The sequence below is a fragment of the Mastigoproctus giganteus genome, chromosome 2 (genome assembly GCF_048544385.1).
Source record: "Mastigoproctus giganteus isolate SK-2022 chromosome 2, ASM4854438v1, whole genome shotgun sequence".
NCBI lineage: Eukaryota > Metazoa > Arthropoda > Arachnida > Uropygi > Thelyphonidae > Mastigoproctus > Mastigoproctus giganteus.
In genome coordinates this window covers 52,139,331-52,162,160 of record NC_143576.1, presented here as the reverse complement: position 1 = coordinate 52,162,160, position 22,830 = coordinate 52,139,331, and the positions used below count along the sequence as shown (strand labels likewise).

Here is a 22,830-nt window from a genome sequence, read left to right as displayed (position 1 = left end):
AGGCAGGTCAGAAAACTGCTAGCTTTGGGGGGGGATACAAGGACGAATAGATTAACAGTAACCACTGGCAGAGATGAAAGTGATTCTTGCACTGCTTCTATTGGAATGAGCAGCAGCGTGGAAAACAAGATGCAGGATATTTCATAGACTGCTGGGAGTCATTGCGGTACAAGTAAACACATGGGTTGTGTTAGGGTAGCTAAGAATAGCAACAGGTGCATGTATACTTCCATGTACACCAATGCTAGGAGTTTGTTAAATAAATTTGATGAATTTGAGGTATTGCTCAAAACATCATAGGCAGATATTGTTGGGATATCAGAGACGTGGTGTCACACAGATATAAGGAATGCAGAACTGGAATTTGGGGAGTACAATATGTACAGGAAGGATAGACAGGATAGAAAGGCAGGAGGGGTTATCCAAGGAAGTTAAGCCAGTCGACATCGCTGGACAGTGCAGTGTCGAATCAGTTTTGTGTGACATAAGCATTGGGAGATCAAAATTGAAAGTAGGAGTGTGTTATAGGCCTAATGACTCTGATGAGTATAATAAGAAACCGTACAGTGAAATAGAGTGGGCCAGTAAATCAGCAAGTCTTATAATGGGGAATTTTAATTTCCCAGATATTGACTGGAATTTGTGGGTTGGTCACTCACACACTAGCAAGGCTTTTGTGGATTTATCAGATGATTGGTTTCTACATCAGCATGTTCGGAAGGCAACAAGAGAGAGAGTAATATTCTTGATCTGATTATCAGTAGTGATTCTTCATGCATTAAGAATCTGCAGATAAAGGAACCACTAGGTGGCAGTGATCACAGTGTGCTGAAGTTGAATTTGCAAATAAATCTGCAGATAAAAACACTGCAGAAAAGAATCTGCAGATAAATGAACCAATAGGTGGCAGTGATCACAGTGTGCTGAAGTGGGATTTACTCAAAGAGGTAACTACCATTAGGAGTAAAGGGAAGGGTTATTGCTTCCGTAAAGGCGACTACGGTGGTCTGAGACAGTTTTGAATTCTATACAGTGGGACCAACTGGTGATGTTACCAACAGAAAATTCAAAATAGGAAGCATTCAAAGAATTAATCTTGGAAGCTACTAGGATTTACATACCAACTAAGAAATATTGTTCAAGTTTTAGGCCTAAATGGATGTCAGATCAACTAATGAGACATATGTTGTTGTTGTTGTTTGGTTTTTGGGAGCATTAGCAACTAAGGCCATATTGCTCCGGGATATGCAGTGGTCATTCCCTGACCTTTCCGCATCCTCCGTATTTGGTGGTAATGGGCTCGAACCCCGGTCTCATCAAGAAGCATGTGCTACGCACTGCTGCTCCTTCCCACCCGGCTACAGAGGCGCCTAATGAGACATATGGCAGAGAAGAAAAATGGGATAATGGGATACATATAAATTAATGGGTGACATGGAAGCTTATGATAGATATAAGCTGGTCTGTCACCAAGTCACAAAGATTAGATAGGCAAAGGCAGATTATTAGAAATCCTTGGCAAAAGATGCAAAGAAAAACAACAGAATTCTTTACTGGTGTAAACTCTAGAAGGAAAGGGTTGAATCAGATTGGTACACTGGCTATTTCTGGTTCAAATGTTGATGATCCTGCTCAGGTGGCTAACAAACTAAATGAGTATTTTGCATCTACATTCACCCATGAGGAGTTTGGGGAATGCCAGAGGTGAGTTAAACTCTGGCAGTGAGCTAGATGATTTTGTAATATCTGAGCGGAGAGTGGAGGAGAAATTGTTGAAGATAAACATATAAAAAAAAAAAAAGGCACCCCGGGTGGACGGGATGTATCCAGTTATATTGAAGGAATTATGCAAACCTCAGCCATAATTATGAGAGCTTCTTTGGACTCAGGGGAGGTACCCATGGACTGGAGATGTGCAAATATGACCCCAATTCACAAAGGAAGGATCAAAGGGCGACAAGTAATTATAGACTTGTTAGTTTTACTTCTGGTCCAGGAAAATTAATGGAGCCACTGGTTAAAGAAGCAATGCAGGATCATCTAGACAAGACTTCAGTTATAGCTCGGACACAGCATGGTTTTGTTAAGGGAAAGTCTTGCCTGACCAATTTGATTGGATACTATGATGTGGTCACAACAGAACTGGATGCATGGAATAAATTTGATGTCATATATTTGGATCTTAGAAAGGCTTTTGATACTGTTGCACATGGAAGACTGTTGAACAAATTGGAGCAGTGTGACATTGGAGGGAAATTGCTGCTGTGGATAAAGGGATGGTTCAGTGGGAGGAGACAGAGAGTGGTAATCAATGGGCACTGCTCATCGTGGACTAATGTTATTAGTGGAGTCCCTCGGGGTTCAGTTTTGGATCCATTGTTGTTTTCTGTATTTATAAATGATATTGATGATGGTATATCAAGCTTAATGTCCAAGGTTGCAGACGATACGAAGGTTGGCAGGGTTTTTATGGACACTAATGACAGTACACTGCTGCAACATCATCTAGAAAAGTTGAGCAGATGGGCTGAGAGGTGGCAAATGACGTTTAACATTGACAAATGTAAAGTACTATATATGGGAAGCAGTAACCCCAGTGTGACTTATCAACTCTGTGGTACTACACTGACAGTGGTAAAGAACGAAAATGACCTGGGGTAATTGTGCAGGCAGATATGATGTTTTCTGAGCAGGGTAGATGGTCTGAAAGAATAGCTCATAATGTCTTGTCAGTGATATACAGGAATTTTTCTAGCAGGGATAAAGTGATTATCCCCTTGTATATGGCAATGGTAAGGCCACACCTTGAGTACTGTATAGAGGTCTTGAGGCCTCATTTTAAGAAGGAAGAAGGATGTAGTACTGTTGGAATGAGTACAGAGATGGGAAACAAGATTAGTGAATGGAACAAAGGTTTGCTCTTACGAAGAAAGGCTTATGTTTTGCAAATTACATTGTCTGGAGACTAGGCACCTGCGAGGTGATCTGATTGAGGTATATAAAGCCTTGAATGGTTTGTGCATGCCCGATGCTGATGGGATTATTCCTCATGCTCAGAAGAATCACCTGAGAGGGCATAAATTCTAATTGAGGAAAGACAGATGTGTGGAAGTTTGCGTTTAGCCAATGGGTACTTGGTTGGTGGAACACACTTCCATCCTTTGTTGTAGAAGTTGATAGCCTAAATAAATAATAAGGCCGGGCTGGGCTGGTATTTGGAACGAACGGATGGGTGAAATGGGAGTGTTTTTTTACCTTTTTTTTTTTTTTTTTTTTTGGCTGATGCTGGATAAGCTTGCTTATTTGCATCATATGCCTCTACTAATGCTAATGCTTGGATTTGAGAAAAGCTTTTGATACTGTTGCACATGAAAGACTGCTGTACTTGCCTTAATGCAGTGTGGCATTAAAGGCAAGTTGCTATGGATAAATATGGTTGAGTGGGCAAAGACAGAGTGGTAATCAATGGAAATTGCTCTTTGTGGACCAATGTAATATTGGTGTCTTCCACAGTTCAGTGTTGGACTCATTGTTGTCTATATATATCAGTAATATTGATGATGGTAATCAGGCTTAATGTTCAAGTTTGTAGATGATAGAAAGGTTGGCAGGGTTGTTAATGATAGTAAGGATCTAGAAAAGTTGTGCAGTTCGGCTGAGAAGTGGCAACTGAAGTTTAATATTGACAAATGCAAAATACTTCACACTGGTAGCAGAGATTAATGTTCCAACTGTGTGGCACTACACTTAGAATAGTGGAGAATGAAAAAACCTTGGGGTAATTGTGTAATCAGATATGAAGTTCTCTGAAAAGTGTAGATAGGCAGTCAGGAGAGCTCATGTAGATGTGATAAACAAAATTCTTTTATATCACGTCAGTGATATAAAAGAATTTTGCTAGCAGGTAATTATTGTTTTCTATAAGGCAGTGGTCAGGCCATTTTAGGACTCTACATCCTTCCTAAAATAGAGGCCTTGTTTTAGGAAGGATGTAGTGTTGCTGGAACAAGTACAGAGAAGGGCAGTGAGATTGGTGAGGGGAATAAATTGGTGCTCTTACCAAGAAAGGCTTCAATTCTGCGAATTGCAGCATTGGGAGACTAGGCACCTGTGAGGTTGTTTGATTGAGATGTATAAGGCTTTGAAATGGTTTGAGAAGGTCAATGCTGATGGAATTCTTCCTCTTGCTCAAATTACACACTTGAAGGGGCATAAATTCAAATTGAGAAAAGACTGTTGCAGAAGATATGCAGAAATATGCCTTTAGCCATCAAGTGGTTGATTGCTGGAACAACTTGTATCTGTCATTTTCAACTTGATTGAATAAATAAATTAAAGGAAGAACTAGACAAACTTTTGGGGAAAATATATAAGTGAAATGGGAAGTGTGTTTTATTTTTTGGCTGATCCATATAAGCTTGCTTTCTTGTATCATATGCCACTACTAATGTTAATGCTCTCCACCATGAAAAAATTGTAACTGAATGGTTTGAGGCACATTCCAAATATTTCCAACATCTACCCTGGTTGCCTAATTCTTCAGATCTGAATCCGATCAGATTGGCTGGGATTCGTTGGAAAGGGCAGTTTGGCTTCTCAGTTTTCTTCCAACCACATTGTTGTTATTTGTTATTTGGTTTTTAGGAGCATTAGCAACTAAGGCCATATTGCTCCGGGGATATGCGGTGGTGGTCATTCCCTGACCTTTCCGCATCCTCAGTATTTGGTGGTCATGGGCTCGAACCTCGATCTAATCAAGAAGCATGTGCTACGCACTGCGGCTCCTGCCCACCTGGCTGCAGAGGCGCCCCCCAACCACATGCTATTTACAGCAGCTGACAACTTTCCAGGAAGAAGAATGGGCAGATTGGGACCTAGATTCTCTGAGACATGTAGTAGAATCCATGCCTAGACAACAATGTGCACTTACTGTAATTCAGCCAAACTATGACCCTACTAGATATTAAATAGACATTTCAAATTTTAGATATTTGGCCAGTGACTATATATGGAAGCTTTTACTTTTGAACTTGAGGGGTATCTCTTATAGTGCAATTATGGGAGTTAGGAATCAAGACTAAGATGGTGTAACAATTTTTTTTTTTAAAATTGCACAATTTGAAAAAAAAAATTCTAATTATTAAGTAGTTTTGTTGTGTGGAGCTCAATCACATATCCATATTTCACATTAATTCATTATGATCAATCACTTTTGCCATTTTTTCAATACATTAATTATTTTAAATTAATTATTTATTTTTGGACACAATTTTCGGTAGAAAATTCCATCAACTAGTTTAATTTATGGCTTGCTTACTGATTTTTTTTTTTTTTTTTTTTTTCCAGAAAGTCTGGTGGTACCAAGGATTTTTAGAACTATTTGACCCAATAATTAAAAGGTTGGTTCCTATGCATAGTGATGTCCTGTTAATAACAATAACATTACAAAACTTTTAAATTGTATATATATAAACTGATGTATTTTTCTATTTCTATTTATATTTTATGTTTTAATGCTTAATTTGGTCATGAGTTCCACTATTGTAAACATAAATGTGATATTAATATATTCATTTCCATATAACCCACTGTTAGGATGCCCAGTGTATTGGCCTGTAGGTGGTATATCCCAGTCGGTGACTTGTATGTCAGTATTTCAGCTCTTCGGTTCCTAATGCTTAAGAAAATTGTTTTTCTCTTACATCCTGGCTTAAAGACCAGTTACAGTTAATGCATAAAGCACAGAGATATTTGAATTTTTTATTACTAAAAAAAACGAAAAAAGTAATCTCATTTAGCAACCTTTGATGGGAGAGCACAACTTGCACCTTACTAATATTTAATGATTGAGATGGCTATGATTGAGTAATTAAACTTTCAAATATATTCATACTGTGCAAAGGAAGTTTTTTCTGGTGGGTGTTGTAATAAAAATGACTTAATTTAATAAGTATGTGAAGTTGCCGAAGCAGGTTAAAGTATCATGTGATCTGATTTTACTTTAAACTTTTGGCTAAAAGGAGTACCCATGGAGAATTAAAGGTTAAAGTCTTATGCCTGATGTAGCTGAGTAGTAAGTACAATGGTTCAGTTGCACATACATTTGAGTTGACCATAGTTTCAACTCACATGATTTCTAAATACAGTTTTTATGGTAGAGGATGAGAAACAGAATTTTTTTTTTTTTTTAATTTGTGATCTCTTGCAAAGAGTTTTCTTAGATTTGTTACTTCTAGACAATGGTACATTTCTGTCACTTCTTAAATATAGAATAAAGGTTATTTATTGATTTAGGCAGCATGTGCCACATTTTCATTGCCAGCAAATATTTCAGCATAAAATAAAAGGGCTTCTGAGTTTAACAAAAAAAAAAAAAAAAAAAAGATTTTTTTATATTTATAATGGGAAAATTAGGAAATAGTAATCAGCAGGAAAGCAGAAAGGAAAGCCAAATAAGGTACATAAAAAAAAATATATATCAGCAAACAATAATAGCAACATACAAATAAATGAATAAATGTATGTCTTCTTATAATTGTTCCTTTTTTTCTTTCTTTTGATATGTTTTTAATGTATATTACATTAGCATTAGCATTAGTAGAGGCATACGATGCGAGAAAGCAAGCTTATACAGCATCAGCCAAAAAAAAAAAAAAAACCTTCCCATTTAACTGATCACATTCAGTCCAAACGTTTGTCTAGTTCTGCCTTGAATTTATTTAGGCTATCAACTTCCACAACGACAGATGGTAGTTTGTACCAGCAATCAAATAGCTGCTGGATAAAGACAAATTTCTGCATGTCTATTCTACAACTGTCTTTCCTCAATTTGAATTTATGCCCCCTTGGCTTTGTAATCTGAGCAAGAGAAACAATCCCATCGGCATGGCTTTATGGGAGAGCACAATACGCTCCTCATTCAGATCACCTTGCAGGTGCCTAGTCTCCAGAAGCTGCAATTTTCAGAACTTAAGCCTTTATTCATAAGAGCACTCCTTTGTTCCCTTCACCAGTCTTGTTGCCCTTCTCTGTACTCATTCTAGCAACTCTACATCCTTCCTAAAATGAGGCTTCCAGACCTGTACAGTACTCAAGGTGTGGCTTAACCATTGCCTTATACAAGGAGATGATCACTTCCTTATCCCTGCTCGCAAAATTCCTGTACATCATTGACAAGACCCCATGACTGACTCTGGCAGCCTGTCTGCGCTGATCAGAAAACTTCAATGTTGCCACTACTCAGCTCATCTATCCAACTTTTCAAAATCCTGTTGCAGCAGCATACTGTCATTACTGTTATTAACAACCGTGCATTGCAACAACTCGCACTTAATTCCATACCACTCCAATTTGTACAGCAGTCTTCCATGTGCAACAGTATCAAAAGCTTTCCTGAAATACAAGTATATGATGTCGAAATTATTTTTTTGCATCCAGTTCCTTTGTGACCACAACATAGTATCCAATCATATTGATCAGACAAGGTTTCCCCTTGACAAACCCATGCTGTGTTTGAATTATTACTGTTGTGTTGTCTAGATGATCTTGCAATGCTTCTTTAACCAGTGACTCCCTTAATTTCCCTGGAACAGAAGTCAAACTAAGAGATCTGTAATTACTTGTGTCGTCCTTTGATCCTTCTTTTTGAATTGGCGATACATTTGTACATCTCCAGTCCGTGGGGACTTCACCTGAGTCCAAAGATGCTCTCATAATTATGGCTATGGGTTTGCTTACTTCCTTAGCCAACTCCTTTAATATGACTGGATAGATCTTCCTTGAATAACTCCTCATGTGTGAATGTAGATGCAAAATACTCATTTAGTTCAGCAGCTATCTGAGAATAATCATCTACAATTAAACCATTGATATCAAGTGGACAAATCTGATTCATCAAATTCCTTTTAGAGTTTATATAAGTTAAGAAGTCTTTGCATCCTTTGCCAAAGATTTTTCATAATCTCCATTCGCTTGCCTATCCTCCTTTATGACTTTATTACAGACTAGCTAGCTGGTCCGCGAGGTAGTCACAGACATTCTCTCAGATTTGCCAGACAAGCTATACTTGCTACCTGGGAGTCTAAAACGCTGATGGAACTGATATTCGGGTGACACTCAAGTCAAGTGGACCCATTTTCGGCGAAGTCCAGACGGTCTGTGACAGCCAAATCCTTTGCCTGCACCTTCACGATGGTGGGACTGTTAGTAATCCTGGGTATAACCTCCATGCACAAGTACATGGTGGGTGACCACCCAGGTGTGAACCAACGTAACCAGGGGTCGAGGTGTGGCACCCACACCACATGGAGGAACGCCACCCCTCTATGTTACCAGGCAATACTAGGTGGTAGATGACTCTCATCAACTGGTGCAATACCACCACTTTGCTCATTGGAGGCTTGAAGTGGTGGAACCCATGTTTAGTCTCTAGAGCTAAGTTCTGGTCAACCTTTCCCTATCTCTTCCGTCATGCAGTATGATTGATAACTTTTGAGGTTATGATGAACATCGTGGCGAGATCCAGTATTCCTTACATTTCGAGGGTACAGCTCTAAAACGGTGTTTGCAGGCCGGCCGCTAGTTAGTACACCGGACCAAACCTATTGTTAACTCTCTAGGAGGCTTCCGGATCAGCTAGTGTATAATCTTGCTACCTCTACTCTGCCAGGTAGTGACTGGAGGGAGTCCGAGTAGTGTGTATGTGGGGAGCATTGTCGAGGCCACGTTATGTCAAGAATCTGGGCATATTCTTACCATGTGTACGCCATATCCAAAAATTTCATTACTTCATACAGCATGTTCCACCCATTTTTTCTTACTATTGAATACACCATGAATTGTCAAACTAATAGAGCAAGCTTATCTGCGAAAAGATCTAAAGCTCCCAAGCACTTCCTAATTCATTTCACAAATATACGCAGTCTCAATTCTAATCTCGACGATGTCCATTTCCACTTGCAGTCTGCCAAACCCCATGTACATTTTCTGACAGAATCTCAGTTATCGGTTGATTCAAATACTGCTCATCTCAGATGCCCAAATTATTTGCTGTATGATTTCTTTCACCTCAAAGGTGGTATTTGTGTATATGTCGGTTTTGATATTCCCTGTCAGAGACTTGGCAGTTTGGAATCTCCTCTCTTTGATCTTCTCTGGCTTAAAATCTCTCTGCCTCATTGCGTCAAATTCATCTATTGTCTCTACCGTTCTCCCAATTCCACAAATCACTTGGAGCTCTTTGACTTCCTCTCTTTGCATCTTGACTTTCTCCAGTCCAACTTTCCTAACAGTGAGGTAATTTTCCTTGGTGATTTTAATGTTCACAACTCCAGCTGGCTTCCGTTTTATAGTCACACACACCCAACTGGTTGACATGCTGCGGCTTTTGCAATTACTATTGACCTTGCACAGATTGTTCATTTACCTACAAGAATACCGGATAATCCTAATCACACAGCCAATATGCCTGATCTTTTTCTCACAAACAACCCTTCTAAGTACACGGTCGAAGTGAGAGGTCCTTTAGGCACTTCAGATCACAACTTGGTGATTGTCTCTTCTCCAATCGAACCTTTATCTCATGGCTATTCTGAACCTCGTTTTGTTTCGCATTACAAGAATGCAAAATGGGACAACCTGCGAGACTTCTTTTCTTCTTTTCCTTGATCGGATTACGGTTTCAAAACTTCTGATGTCAACGTTTGCTCAGATCGTGTCAGTGAAATTATTCTTGCAGGAATGGAATCCTTTATCCCACACTCCACTTTAAAATCTCGTCCTTTATCTAAACCTTGGTTTTCCAATAAATGTGCTAAGGCTGTCCAAGAGAAGAACGTTGCATATCGTAATTGGCTTGTTTCTAATTCTTCAGTTTCATTTTCTGCCTACACCAAAGCTCGCAACAATTGTAAAGCTATTAATCAGTCCAAACTAGAGTTTGAACAGGCTAAGAGTAGAAAACTTGCTTCTTGCCCTAATGGTAGCCGAGCATTCTGGTCTCTTGCCAAAGCTATTGGCCGCAACTTTTGCCCATCTCTGCTCCCACCTCTGTCCAAACCAGATGGTTCTGTTGTCACTTCAGCCAAGGATAAAGCTGACCTGCTAGCATCCCATTTTTCTTCGAGCTCATGTATTAATGATCTTGGTAAAACACCTCCCACCATTCCTAACACGCTCCATTCAATGCCTCCTGTGGTCTTCCGTCAAAAGGATATCAGAAGGATTTTGATGAATCTTGATGCTAAGAAAGCTCCAGGTCCTGATGGTATTTCTCCACTTGTTCTCAAAACCTGTGCTCCTGAACTTACTCCTATTCTTTGCCGCCTTTTTTCACTTTCTTATTCCAAAGGTGTTTTTCCTTCTGCTTGGAAATTTGCTCATATCCAGCCAGTTCCTAAAAAGGGTGACAAATCCCTCCCATCCAATTATCGTCCCATTGCAATTACTTCTACTCTTTCTAAAGTAATGGAGAAATCAATTAACCGCCAACTCTTAAACTACCTAGAAACCTTCCGTCTGATCAACGATCGCCAGTATGGATTCCGTCAGTGTCGATCCACTGGTGATATTCTGGCTTATGTTACCCATTTATGGACTAATTCAATGGAAAGGTTCGGTGAAACACAAGTAGTTGCTCTTGACACCTCAAAGGCTTTCGATTGTGTTTGGCATAAAGGCCTTCTAAACAAGCTTCCATCTTATGGTTTGCGAACTGTTTTTTGTAATTGGTTATCCAGTTTTCTCTCTGATCGCTCACTGAGGGTGATGGTAGATGGCTCTCTGTCTTCTAACTTCTCCACTAATGTCGGTGTCCCCCAAGGTTCAGTCCTTTCCCCCACTCTTTTCCTCTTGTATATTAATGACCTTCTTCCATTGACTGGAAATCCTATCCATAGTTTTGCCGATGATAGCACACTGCATTCAACTTTCCATTTTGAGAAACCTTGTCCAGCTCAATCAGCTTCAAGTTCTCGAAAATCTGCTGCCAATTCCTTAAATGCCGATCTTCAGGTAATTCTCCAGTGGGGCAAAGACAACTTAGTTGATTTCAACCCTTCTAAAACTCAATCTTGTCTTATATCTCGCAAAAAGGATTCTTCTGCTCCTATGCTTATCTTTAGTGACACTCCGATTTCTAGGCAAAATGATATATCTCTTTTGGGGATTACCCTGACTTCTAATCTCTCTTGGCACAAGCACATTACAAATATTGCTTCCTCTGCATCTAAAAAACTTGGTTTTCTCTTTCGCTCTCGGCGTTACTTTTCTCCCAAACAGCTGCTCACTCTGTATAAATCGCAAATCCGCCCTGCCATGGAATATTGTTCCCACATCTGGGGTGGTGCCCCCAAAACCTCTCTCTCTCTCAGGCTTCTTGATTCCATTCAGAAGCGGGCAGTTAGGTTAATTAATGATTCATCTCTAACAGAGTCTCTCCACTCGCTTTCTCATAGATGCACTGTTTCGGCTGCATGCCTCTTCTACAGATACTTCCATGGGCACTGTTCTTCTGAATTGGCTTCTATAATTCCCGCTCTCTCTTTCAAAACAGTCCGAACACGTGCCGCCACCAGCCAACATCCATTTACTGTCCAACTTCAAACCCACAGATCCAACTTTTCATCTTCCTCATTTATTCATTCAACTGCCGTTTTCTGGAACAACCTTCCTTCATACGTATTTCCTGAAAATTACAATCTACAGAAGTTCAAGTCCAATATCAACAAATATCTTCTTTCGTCTTCTCAACCTCCAACCCAAGCACAGTACTAAGTACTATAGGTTATAATACCTCTCGTGTTTGGGGTTCTCATAAAAAAAAAAAAAAAAAAAAATGAACCATCTCTGTCTCTTCGACGTAAGCAGTTGTCCCTACAGTACGCTTTCAAATTAAAATCCCTGCCCGATCATCCCACGTGGCCATCCGTTTTTGAGCCGCGCTGGGAAAACCTCTACAACACCTGTCGGACTGCCAACAAATCTTTTGGTATTCGCATTCAAGGGCTGCTGAATGAGCTAAACTTGACGGTAGACAACGTTGCCCAGTCACCAAGGCAATTCTTTCCACCCTGGCATGCTTATTTTCCAACTTGCGACTTCTCCCTTAAGATCTGGGAGAAGGCTACTACACTGCCATCTGTCTACCAGCAACTCTTTGCATCACATTGACAGCAGTATTCTGACTTTCTGCCAGTCTATACAGATGGCTCAAAGTTATAATGTTATGTGGGATCTGCTGTTGTGTTCCCTCACAAAACATTATCCCATAGGATCCCACAAGAAACTAGCATTTATACTGCAGAGTTGCATGCAATAAAACAGCCCTAGATCACATTAAAAATCGCGACTACCAGAGGTATATGATTTATTGCGATTCGAGCGTGTTACAGGCTCTGGTATCGGTGAGTTTTAACCCTCATCCGATCCTGTCCAGGATCTGGCAGATTCTTTTTTCTCTCAAGAAATTAGAATTCGATATTCGCTTTTGCTGGATCCCAAGCCACATTGGGATCCGGGGAAATGAATCGGCTGATGCCGCTGCCAAATCAGCCTGGATAGTCATTGCCTGTCAGTCCCCTATGCAGACCACAGGCAAATAATACATTCTAAATTACTTTCCCAATGGCAAGATTCTTGGCACGGACAGGCCACAAATAAACTACATCACATTAAGCCTGTAATTATGCAATGGCAGTCCAGTCTACGCAGGGTCCGAAGAGAGGAAGTTGTTCTTGCTCGGCTCCGCATAGGTCATAGTCATCTAACCCATTCCTACTTGCTGAGGGCGGATGACCCACCTATGTGCGAGATGTGTAATGTTATTTTAACCGTCCATCATATTTTAATAGAATGTCCTGTTTTTATAAAAGCACGACGCTTGTGTTTTACTGCTTTTAATAATTTGACTGAGCCATTTACACTCAGTCAGATAATAGGTTTTTTTTTTTTTTTTTTGGTAGTTGTTGGCGCATCGGCTTCTGTGGCCATAGTGCACCTCCCAAGGTTTTTGCAGTACTTTGATCCAAGCCCGAGGCGGGAATCGAACCCGCGACCTTTGGGTTGCCAGGCAGGCACTTTACCCACCTGGCTAGCCCGGTCGGCAAGATAATAGGTGACAGAGACAATATGTCCGCCGTTTTTAACTTTTTACAATCTATTAATTTTTATACAAGGATCTACGTTTTTATACTTTTTATGCTTTTACGTTTTCCTTTTTAACATAATAATTAATTGCTTGACGTGGTAGCCTTGGCTACCAAAATGTTTAGTAGCATTTTAAATTTGACTTGGCGCATTATGGCCTTAGCTGCCAATGCGCCATTAAAAAACCAAACCAAACCAAGCCCAAATTTTCCGAGCAAGCAAGACAAGCTACGCTGGCCAATCCCATCAGTGATCACAGTGAGACACCCACGACCTCGTGTGGTACTTCCTCTTTCGAGGTCCAAAAATTTAATTCATGTTCACTGCTCTGACACCGTAAGTGTAATGTATCAGAACGTTAGGAGCTTACGAAATAAAATGGAGGCTACGGAGCAAATCCTGCTAGCAGGCGAATTCGGTATTTTAGCTATATCCAAAACATGGCTTGAGCATGAGCAACAGAACATAGTAATAGCTACACTAGCAGGCTATGTGACAGAGTTCACCTCCAGGAGGAATAGAAGGGGGAGGTGGTGTTGCTATGTTCTTCAAAGACGCAGCGTTCAAATTGATCAACACTATCTACAGTGACTCACCAAATTTCGAAGCCCTAGCCATGACACTGCTCAGAAACACATCCACAATAGATATCTGTGTAATGTATATCCTGCCGGTACCTACAATTGATATCATTACTGAGGCAGCCAACTGGGCAATCAACCGCTTTCACCCCTCAGCTCACCATATTGCCATCGGACATTTCAACCTCCTTCCACAGCTCACTGTCCACAAGAAGATCCTTGTTGACTACATGAAGTCAGCAAATATACACCTAATCGATCACTTGCTATTTTCCTCCTTAGCATGTATGATTGAAGAACCACCTGTAGTAGCTGCTGATGTCCACATCAGCAGCTACTACAATGAAGAAACCAATCCTCGCTGCAGAATTCTGTCGACTTAAATGGGCTAACTGGAAAGCTTTTCTCCCACCAAGAACAAAATTACAGCCTTAGCTACCTCACTGGGGGTGTAGCGACTGCCTGATATTATCGAAATACAACGAATGATAGCTACAGTTAAAATGATCACAGGTCAGATCTCAACACCATCCATTTGGGATTCGTGTTACTGGCAAATACCCAAGCCAGATCTTCGGTCAACCCCAATGCTCTGCTCGAGGAATTGGAGGCGTCATATCTCAGACCGCTGACTTGCATAAGTTTTGCAGCAATAAAACCTACAGGAAACAAGTGTTAGCAGTTTGCTCCAATCACAGAATCAAATAAGAAGTGCGTGCGCTGGCCACACCATCTGCCAAGCTCTCCTGTGCCAGGACAAAATTCGTTTGACAGAGAAGTACCATTCATGTATATTAGATATTTTTATTGTAAATGAAATTTTTAAATAATAAAATTGTAAATAAGATATTTTTATTGTAAATTTTATTGTAAATATAACCATATGATGTAACTTGTAAATATATATTTAATACTGCGTAATGTGAGGAAGTGTAATGGCGTGTTTACATTTTACATTTTTAATTTTACAGTGTGCATTATCCATAATCTATTCTGATGTGAGCATTATCTATAAACTAATTATTTATTCTGATATGAGCCATTGGCCGTGACGGGACAATTGCAACTTCACTTAAATCTATATATGTACATTGTATTCATTTAGTTGCAATAAAGATTTTCTCTCTCTCTCTCTCTAACTAGTGCTTCATTTTCGAGAATTTTGTAATTAGACTCTAATTTAATTATTTTGATAACTGAATCTATTAGTGGGTTATGATTGTAGGAATGGACATGTTGTGTTAACTCTGTATTAGATAGGTTAGATTTCAAACTATTAAAATGGTAATATGCACGCATATTAGAGATTTTAGAAGTATCAAATTTTGTCGTAGTGCTCCTAATGTAACAGTCCTTACAGTCCGATTGGCATCGAATTAAATATATGATATTATTGTAATCCTACGTGATGTATTTGTGTGTTGTTCTGTATGAATTAAATTTGGAGCCTGATTTATTGTATGATGAAAAAATTATGGTTATGTTTGTGTTTGTAAAAATCTGTCAGAATTGTTTTACATATTGTCTGTGATAAGGGAGGACAATTTGGGTTCCTTGTTCTTTATCATGATGATTGTTGCAATGATGTGGGTTATTAATTCTGTTTTCAACTCTGGAAATGGTCTCTTTTATTAACTGTAATAGACATTTTCTAGCTATGAATTTTTCTGTAAGGTATTTTAGTTCTATAGATAAATCATCTTGTATATTGCTATAATTAATGGCATTGTGAATTTGGTTAAAAAGAACTGCTTCTTTAATGTATAAAGGATGATGTGAATAAAAATTTACCTGTATGTTTTCTTCCTATAAATCTTGGTACCTAATCTAGTACCAACTTTATAAATAGTAAGGTTTAAAAAAATTGTGTTATATATTTCCATTTCAAGGGTGAATTTAAGTCCTTCGTGTATTATGTTAAATGTATTGATTAGTGTATTGATGAATTCTTATTACCTATTAAAAATATGTTGTCCGCATATCTCATGTGTAATTGATGTTAGAGGGAAAAGGTTGAAATACTTTCTGTTCAGTAGAAGCTAAATATATCTTGGACAATGGGGCTGATATACCCACACCCACAGGGAGGCCATATATATCTGTTCGTAAACTTTGTTTTGAAACTGAAATTGCTTTGCTTTAAGTAAGAATGATGTAAATTCTAAAATACTATTAATACTTAGGTTAGTGCGTTTTATCAAAGTGTCATCTGCGGTTAATAATTCGTTTAAGGCTTATAATGTAGTTTCTATATTTATGTTTGTGTATGAGGAAACGACATCGAAGGATGCAAAAATATCACTATCTGAAGTGATAATGTAGGTGATGTGTTTATGCGCTTGTTTGGTGTTATAATCATAAGATTTATAACACCTGGAAAACCTCATAAGAGATGAGATAATTTTTACAAGAAATGTTGATAAATTTGCATATGCAGAATGTTTGAACAATACAATGGGATGTAAAGGATAATCCTGTTTATGCAATTTAACAATACTGAAAATGTGAGGAAGAACATTATTGCATATGCCTATCTGTTGAAGGGTGAGTAAACAAATTTACTTATCTTTTCTAAGTCTCCTTAATGTCACATCTAATTTATTCTTAAGTTTATTAATATTAAACATGTCATTTATTCTATATGTCGTTGCATCTGAAAGAATATGCATCATTTTATCTATATATGTGCTTTTATCAATAATTACAATGGTGTCCCCTTTATCTGCTTTCCGTATTATGATGTTGGGATTCTTCGTTGAGAATTGAGAGTTGAAAATGGCATTAGTTTTATTATTGATCCTAATTTTTCTTCTTATTAAGCCATTTGCGCTTTCTCTTCACACAATGCTGAGGACGTAAATCGAAAGTTGCTCAAGCGCAACTATTAGCTTGTTTATTAATCCATACAGAACTATTCCCATCTTAATGATTTTAATTGACAACCGTGAAATGGAATGTACATTCCCTCCTCGTGCATATTTTAATGGTTTTAATTAATTAATTTAAATCCTTAATGAAATTCCAAATTATAATCGCGTTTTTAGCTATGAGTATGTACAAATAAGGTTCTTATTCAGATTAACCATGTGTCTTCTATAATCACATCACATCCAAACGGATCATTCAAGAGGTGAGTTCTGAAAATTAAGCTACGCTATCTTAATACATTAGTCATTATACCACAGCACATAAGGAAGTTCCTAAAACTTGTGTATAATTATACTAATTATTATTGATTGCCGAAACGTTAAAATAATTAACATAATTATTGATTGCCGAAACTTTAAAAATGAAATTACAAAGAAACTCGATTAACATTCGAACACATGCATACCAAAGATTTCCTACCCTGTGAACATGACACTTGTCGAAAAGTTTTGGTTCACTTAAGGGAGGAAAGTTTAGTGGATTTTAAGTCATTGTTCTTATATTATTTTTATCACATTTTAATAGTATTTCAGTCGTATTTTGAATTCGTGTTCATGGAAAAATGTTTTCCATCACTAAAGATTGCTGGGGTTGGGTTGTTAGACTACCTATGCGTTGATAGTGAGGAACACATTATGAATTTTAAATTATTTTAATTTTATTTTAACATATCATTTTATAATTTATTCGCATAAGGAGAGTTGGTTAAGAAGAAATCCTACTGACTGAATAAAAGGTAACTCCTTGTTTCTTCCTCAAATATTTAAAAAACTATTAAGTGGGAAAACGTCATTATAATAATACACTATATTCCTTATCACATATTTCTTATGTGATAAGGAATATAATATTTCTTATTATATTTCTTATGTGATAAGGAAAGAACAAGGAACAAAGCTTTCCTTTGTTCCTTGTTGTGGGAAAGCTTTGTTCATTGTTCTTTGTTTATTGTTCAAGGTTTAGGCCTAAATGGATGTCAGATGAACAGACAAGGCATATGGCAGGAAGAAACATGCATGGGATACATACAAATTAACACATGACACAGAAGCCTATGATAGATACAAGTTGATCTGTAACCAAGTTACAAAGGAGGTTAGGCAGGCGAAGACAGATTACGAGAAATCTTTGGCAAGGGATGCAAAGAAAAACAGCAAAGAGTTCTTTACTTATGTAAACTCTAGAAGGAAGGGGATGAATCAGATTGGTCCACTTGAGATCGATGGATTAACTGTTGATGATCCTGCTCAGGTAGCTAACAAACTAAATGAATATTTTGCATCGACATTCACACATGAGGAGTTATTTAGCAAGGGGAAAGCCAGAGGTGTATTCAACTCTAGCAGTAAGCTAGAGAATCTTGTAATAACTGAGAGTAAAGTGGAGGAGAAATTGTTGAAGATAAACACAAGAAAGGCACCCGGGGTGGATGGGATCTATCCAGTTATATTAAAGGAGGCAACAGAGGAAGTAAGGAAACCCTTAGCCATAATTATGAGAGCTTCCTTGGACTCAGGGGAGGTGCCCACAGATGGAGATATGCAAATGTGACCCCAATTCACAAAGGAGGATCAAAGGCTGACACAAGTAATTATAGACCTGTGAGTTTAACTTCTGTTCCAGGAAAATTAATGGAGGCACTAGTTAAAGAAGCACTGCAGGATCATTTAGACAAGACTTCAGTTATAGCTCGGACACAGCATGGTTTTGTTAAGGGGAAGTCTTGCCTGACCAATTTGATTGGATACTATGATGCAGTCACAAAGGAACTGGATGCAGGGAATAACTTTGATATTATATACTTGGATCTTAGAAAGGCTTTTGATACTGTTGCACATGGAAGACTGCTGCACAAATTGGAGCAGTGTGATATTGGAGGCAAATTGCTGCTGTGGATAGAGGGGTGGCTGAGGGGGAGAAGACAGAGAGTGGTAATCAGTGGACACTGCTCGTTGTGGACTAATGTTATTAGTGGAGTCCCTCGGGATTCAGTGTTGGGTCCATTATTGTTTTCTGTATTCATAAATGATATTGATGATGGTATATCAAGCTTAATGTCGAAGTTTGCAGACGATACAAAGGTAGACGATACAGGGTTGACACTACTGACACTATGCTGCTGCAACAGGATCTGGAAAGGTTGAGCAGATGGGCTGAGAGGTGGCAAATGAAGTTTAACATTGACAAATGTAAAGTACTACACATGGGAAACAGCAACCCCAGAGCAACGTATCAACTCTGTGGTACTACACTGACAGTGGTAGAGAATGAAAGGGACCTGGGAGTGGTTGTACAGGCAGATATGAAGTTCTCTGAGCAGTGCAGACGGGCTGCAAGAGTAGCTCATGGTGTATTGTCAATGATATATAGGAATTTTTCTAGCAGGGATAAGGAGGTGATTATTCCCTTGTATAAGGCAATGGTCAGTCCACACCTAGAGTACTGTATACAGGTCTGGAGGCCTCATTTCAAGAAGGATGTAGAGCTGCTGGAACGAGTACAGAGAAGGGCAACAAGATTAGTGAATGGAACAAAGGGGTGCTCTTACGAAGAAAAGCTTAAGTTTTGCAAATTACAGTGTCTGCAGACTAGGCACCAACGAGGTGATCTGATAGAGGTGTATAAAGCCTTGAATGGTTTGAGCATGCTCAATGCTGATGGGATTCTTCCTCTCGCTCAGAATAATCACCTGAGAGGGCATAAATTCAAATTGAGGAAAGACAGATGTAGGATAGACGTGCGGAATTTTGCCTTTAGCCAGCAGGTGGTTGGTTGGTGGAACAGACTTCCATCCCTTGTCATGGAAGTTGATAGCCTAAATAAGTTTAAGGCTCAGCTGGACAGGTATTTTGAACGAACAGAGGGGTGAAGTGGAAGTGGTTTTTTTTTTTTTTTTTTGGCTGATGCTGCATAAGCTTGCTTTCTTGCATCAAATGCCTCTACTAATGCTAATGCTTTTTAGCCGGGAAACTTCTTACTTGGGAAAATAATACATTACAATATATAGAGTTGATAATGGGAATTAAGGAACCAAACCTAGTACAGGAGAAAACTTCTTATGAGGGAATTTTTTATCTGGGTTCTACTGTATATATATTTATAAAAATATATTTTTTAAATTTTTAGTTGTTGCAACTTTGATAAGATACAATGTGCTTGTAAGAGAACAATGTTTTTTTTTTTCTGAAAAAATATTATTTTCTATTATTCAAACCTTTGTGTTTATTTCTTTTTATTAATGGATGAAAGGATTTTCCAGTTGTCTTTTCTAGCCAAGAGCCTACTTTTTTGGACAAAAGACACTTCACAGCATTGAAACATGTTTTTTTTTTTTATTTGGGTAAATGAACAATTAGATTAGCAAAATCGGTTACTGATTTTGAATCAGCACTAATTTACATAATAATATAATAATTTTGTTAAATGTATTCCAGTTTAATATTTTTAATTGTGAATGAGATATCCAAACTTGTTTCAGTGTGATCAATGCAACTGTACCTGTGCTGATAGAAAGACAAAATGGAAGATTAAATCCAGAATCCTCTAAAGTGTGGAACATCATAAAAAGTAAACTCCTTGTTATTACACATTGCAGTTGTGAACCTTCTTTGCATACTCTTCCACCGAGTAAGTATCTATATAGAAAAAATCTCTTCAAAACTTTAGTACAGTATTTCCTATATTTGTTAAGTTCAAACTTAAAACATTACAAGTTCATATTAGCATTAGCATAGGCTATTACAGCATCAGCCAAAAAAAAAAAAAAAACGCTCCCATTTCACCCCTCCATTCGTTCCAAATACCTCTCCAGCTCAGCTTAAATTTATTTAGGCTATCAACTTCCAGAACAAAAGATGGAATTCTGTTCCACCAATCAACTACCAGCTGGCTAAAGGCAAACTTCCGCACGTCTATTCTACAACTGTCTTTCCTCAATTTGAATTTATGCCCTCTCAGGTGATTATTCTGAGCAAGAGGAAGAATCCCATCAGCATTGAGCATGCACAAACAATTCAATGCTTTATACACCTCTATCAGATCACCTCGCTGGTGCCTAGTCTCCAGACTCTGTAATTTGCAAAACTTAAGCCTTTCTTCGTAAGAGCAACCCTTCGTTCCATTCACTAATCATGTTGCCCTTCTCTGTACTCGTTCCAACAGCTCTACATCCTTCTGGAAATGAGGCCTCCAGACCTGTATACAGTACTCAAGGTGTGGCCTGACCTTGCCTTATACAGGGAGATAATCACCTCCTGATCCCTGCTAGAAAAATTCCTGTATATCATTGACAAGACACCATGAGCTATTCTTGCAGATCATCTGCACTGCTCAGAAAACTTCATATCAGCCTGCACAATTACCCAGGTTCTTTTCATTCTCTACCACTGTCAGTGTAGTACCACACAGTTGATATGTTACCCTAGGGTTACTGCTTCCCATTTGTAGTACTTTACATTTGTCAATGTTAAACTTCATTTGCCACCTCTCAGCCCATCTGCTCAATTTTCTAGATCCTGTTGCAGCAGCGTACTATCATTAGTGTCCTTAACAACCCTGCCAATATTTGTATCATCTGCAAACTGTATATAATCATCAATATCATTTATAAATACAGAAAACAACAATGGACCCAATACTCAACCCTGAGGGGGACTCCACTAATAATATTAGTCCACGAAGAGCAGTGTCCATTGATTACCACTCTCTGTCTTTTCCCACTCAACCATCCCTGTATCCATAGCAGAAACTTGCCTCCAATGCCACACTGCTCAAATTTGTACAGAAGTCTTTCATGTGCAACAGTATTAAAAGCCTTTCTAAGATTCAAATATAAGTCTCTTGATTTACCGGGATTGGATTAACCGGGATACTTCAAGACTACAAATTAAAAAAATAAATAAATAAAAAATCAACTGGAAATCATCAAGTTCAAATAATAACTACAATAGGTATAAATAAATATTTTGCAAGTCGTAAATAAGCGACAAGAAGCGGCGTTATAAGTCATCATTGGGAGATTAGTGTAACTATTATCTTGCAACCCCCTCTGTTTTCACACCCACCGCTCAAAAAAAAAAAAAAGGGGACCAAATGTTTAGTTTGTTTTAGTGTGTTGCATCAATTGTTGTTCCGTCACACCTTCAAAAAGACATATTTTGTTTCATTATTTATGTCAGGGATGTCGAAATATTTTTTATAGTAAATATTTTTTTTTGTTTAGAAATCGCGGAAATAATGGGTAATCGCAAAAGAGTTGCGCTATCAGTTAAACAAAGACTTCAAATTATTCGGAAGTTTGAAAACGGTGCATCTGTTAATTCTCTAAGAAACCATTATAATGTTGGGGACCAAACCATACGCGACATTATAAAAAATAAAGGGAAGCACACAAGTAGTACGTGGTAAGTTTTTTATCTATCACTATATTTTTTAAGTAGGTTGCTGAACATTTTTTGATACTGTAAGTTCCCGATTTATGAAACTACAGATTTATGTAAATTTGTTTTCACTCAATTTTAAATTTTTTTTTTATTTATTATTATTTTTTTTTAGGATTGTAAAATTTAAAACAACAAAAAAATATTAATAACAAACAATCAATAACGACGATCACGGCACACACAAATTCCACAAGCGAGATCGGAACAACAAGCAAAAAAATAGGAAAGAAGAGAAGATTCTTACTATTATTTATGGCTTTTTTTATGACTGAAGATTTCAGTGAAGAGGACACACACACATTCACCATAATGACATAAAAACATAAGAATTCCAGCTATCGGTATCATCGCAAATGCAATAAGATCAAATGTACTACCTGTTTATAATAGATTGCACTAACAGAAAAGCCCAGCAAACCGGATACTGCATATTGTCTTTTGTTGACCTCCAGAAATGTGCTCTAGTAAAATGTGAGCATGCGCAGAGTGATAATAGTCAGTTTTCGCCTTAATCCTGTAAAAGGTTTTTTCAGAAAATTTAATTTTGAGTATTATCATGGTGCAGACTAAGAGAATAAGTGAAAGCGGCACTAGTAAATCTACCAAGAAAAGGAAAGTGATCGATTTAGATCAGAAAATTAAACTAATAACAATGTATGAAAATGGTCAACCATTAACAAGTATCGCGTCGAATTCAGATTTGTCAATAATAATATAGTAGCAGTATGTTACTAGTC

General features: G+C 38.1%; 1 protein-coding gene across 1 annotated transcript in view; it reads left to right on the top strand.

Moving 5' to 3' along the window:
• The window catches only part of LOC150089302 (uncharacterized), a 600,028-nt gene that overhangs the window by 516,760 nt on the left and 60,438 nt on the right, over positions 1-22,830 (top strand). The window contains exons 11-12 of the mRNA XM_090389942.1: positions 5,347-5,399; positions 20,131-20,279. Coding sequence (XP_090246068.1) covers positions 5,347-5,399; positions 20,131-20,279 — 202 coding nt within the window. The remainder of the gene's footprint in view (positions 1-5,346; positions 5,400-20,130; positions 20,280-22,830) is intronic.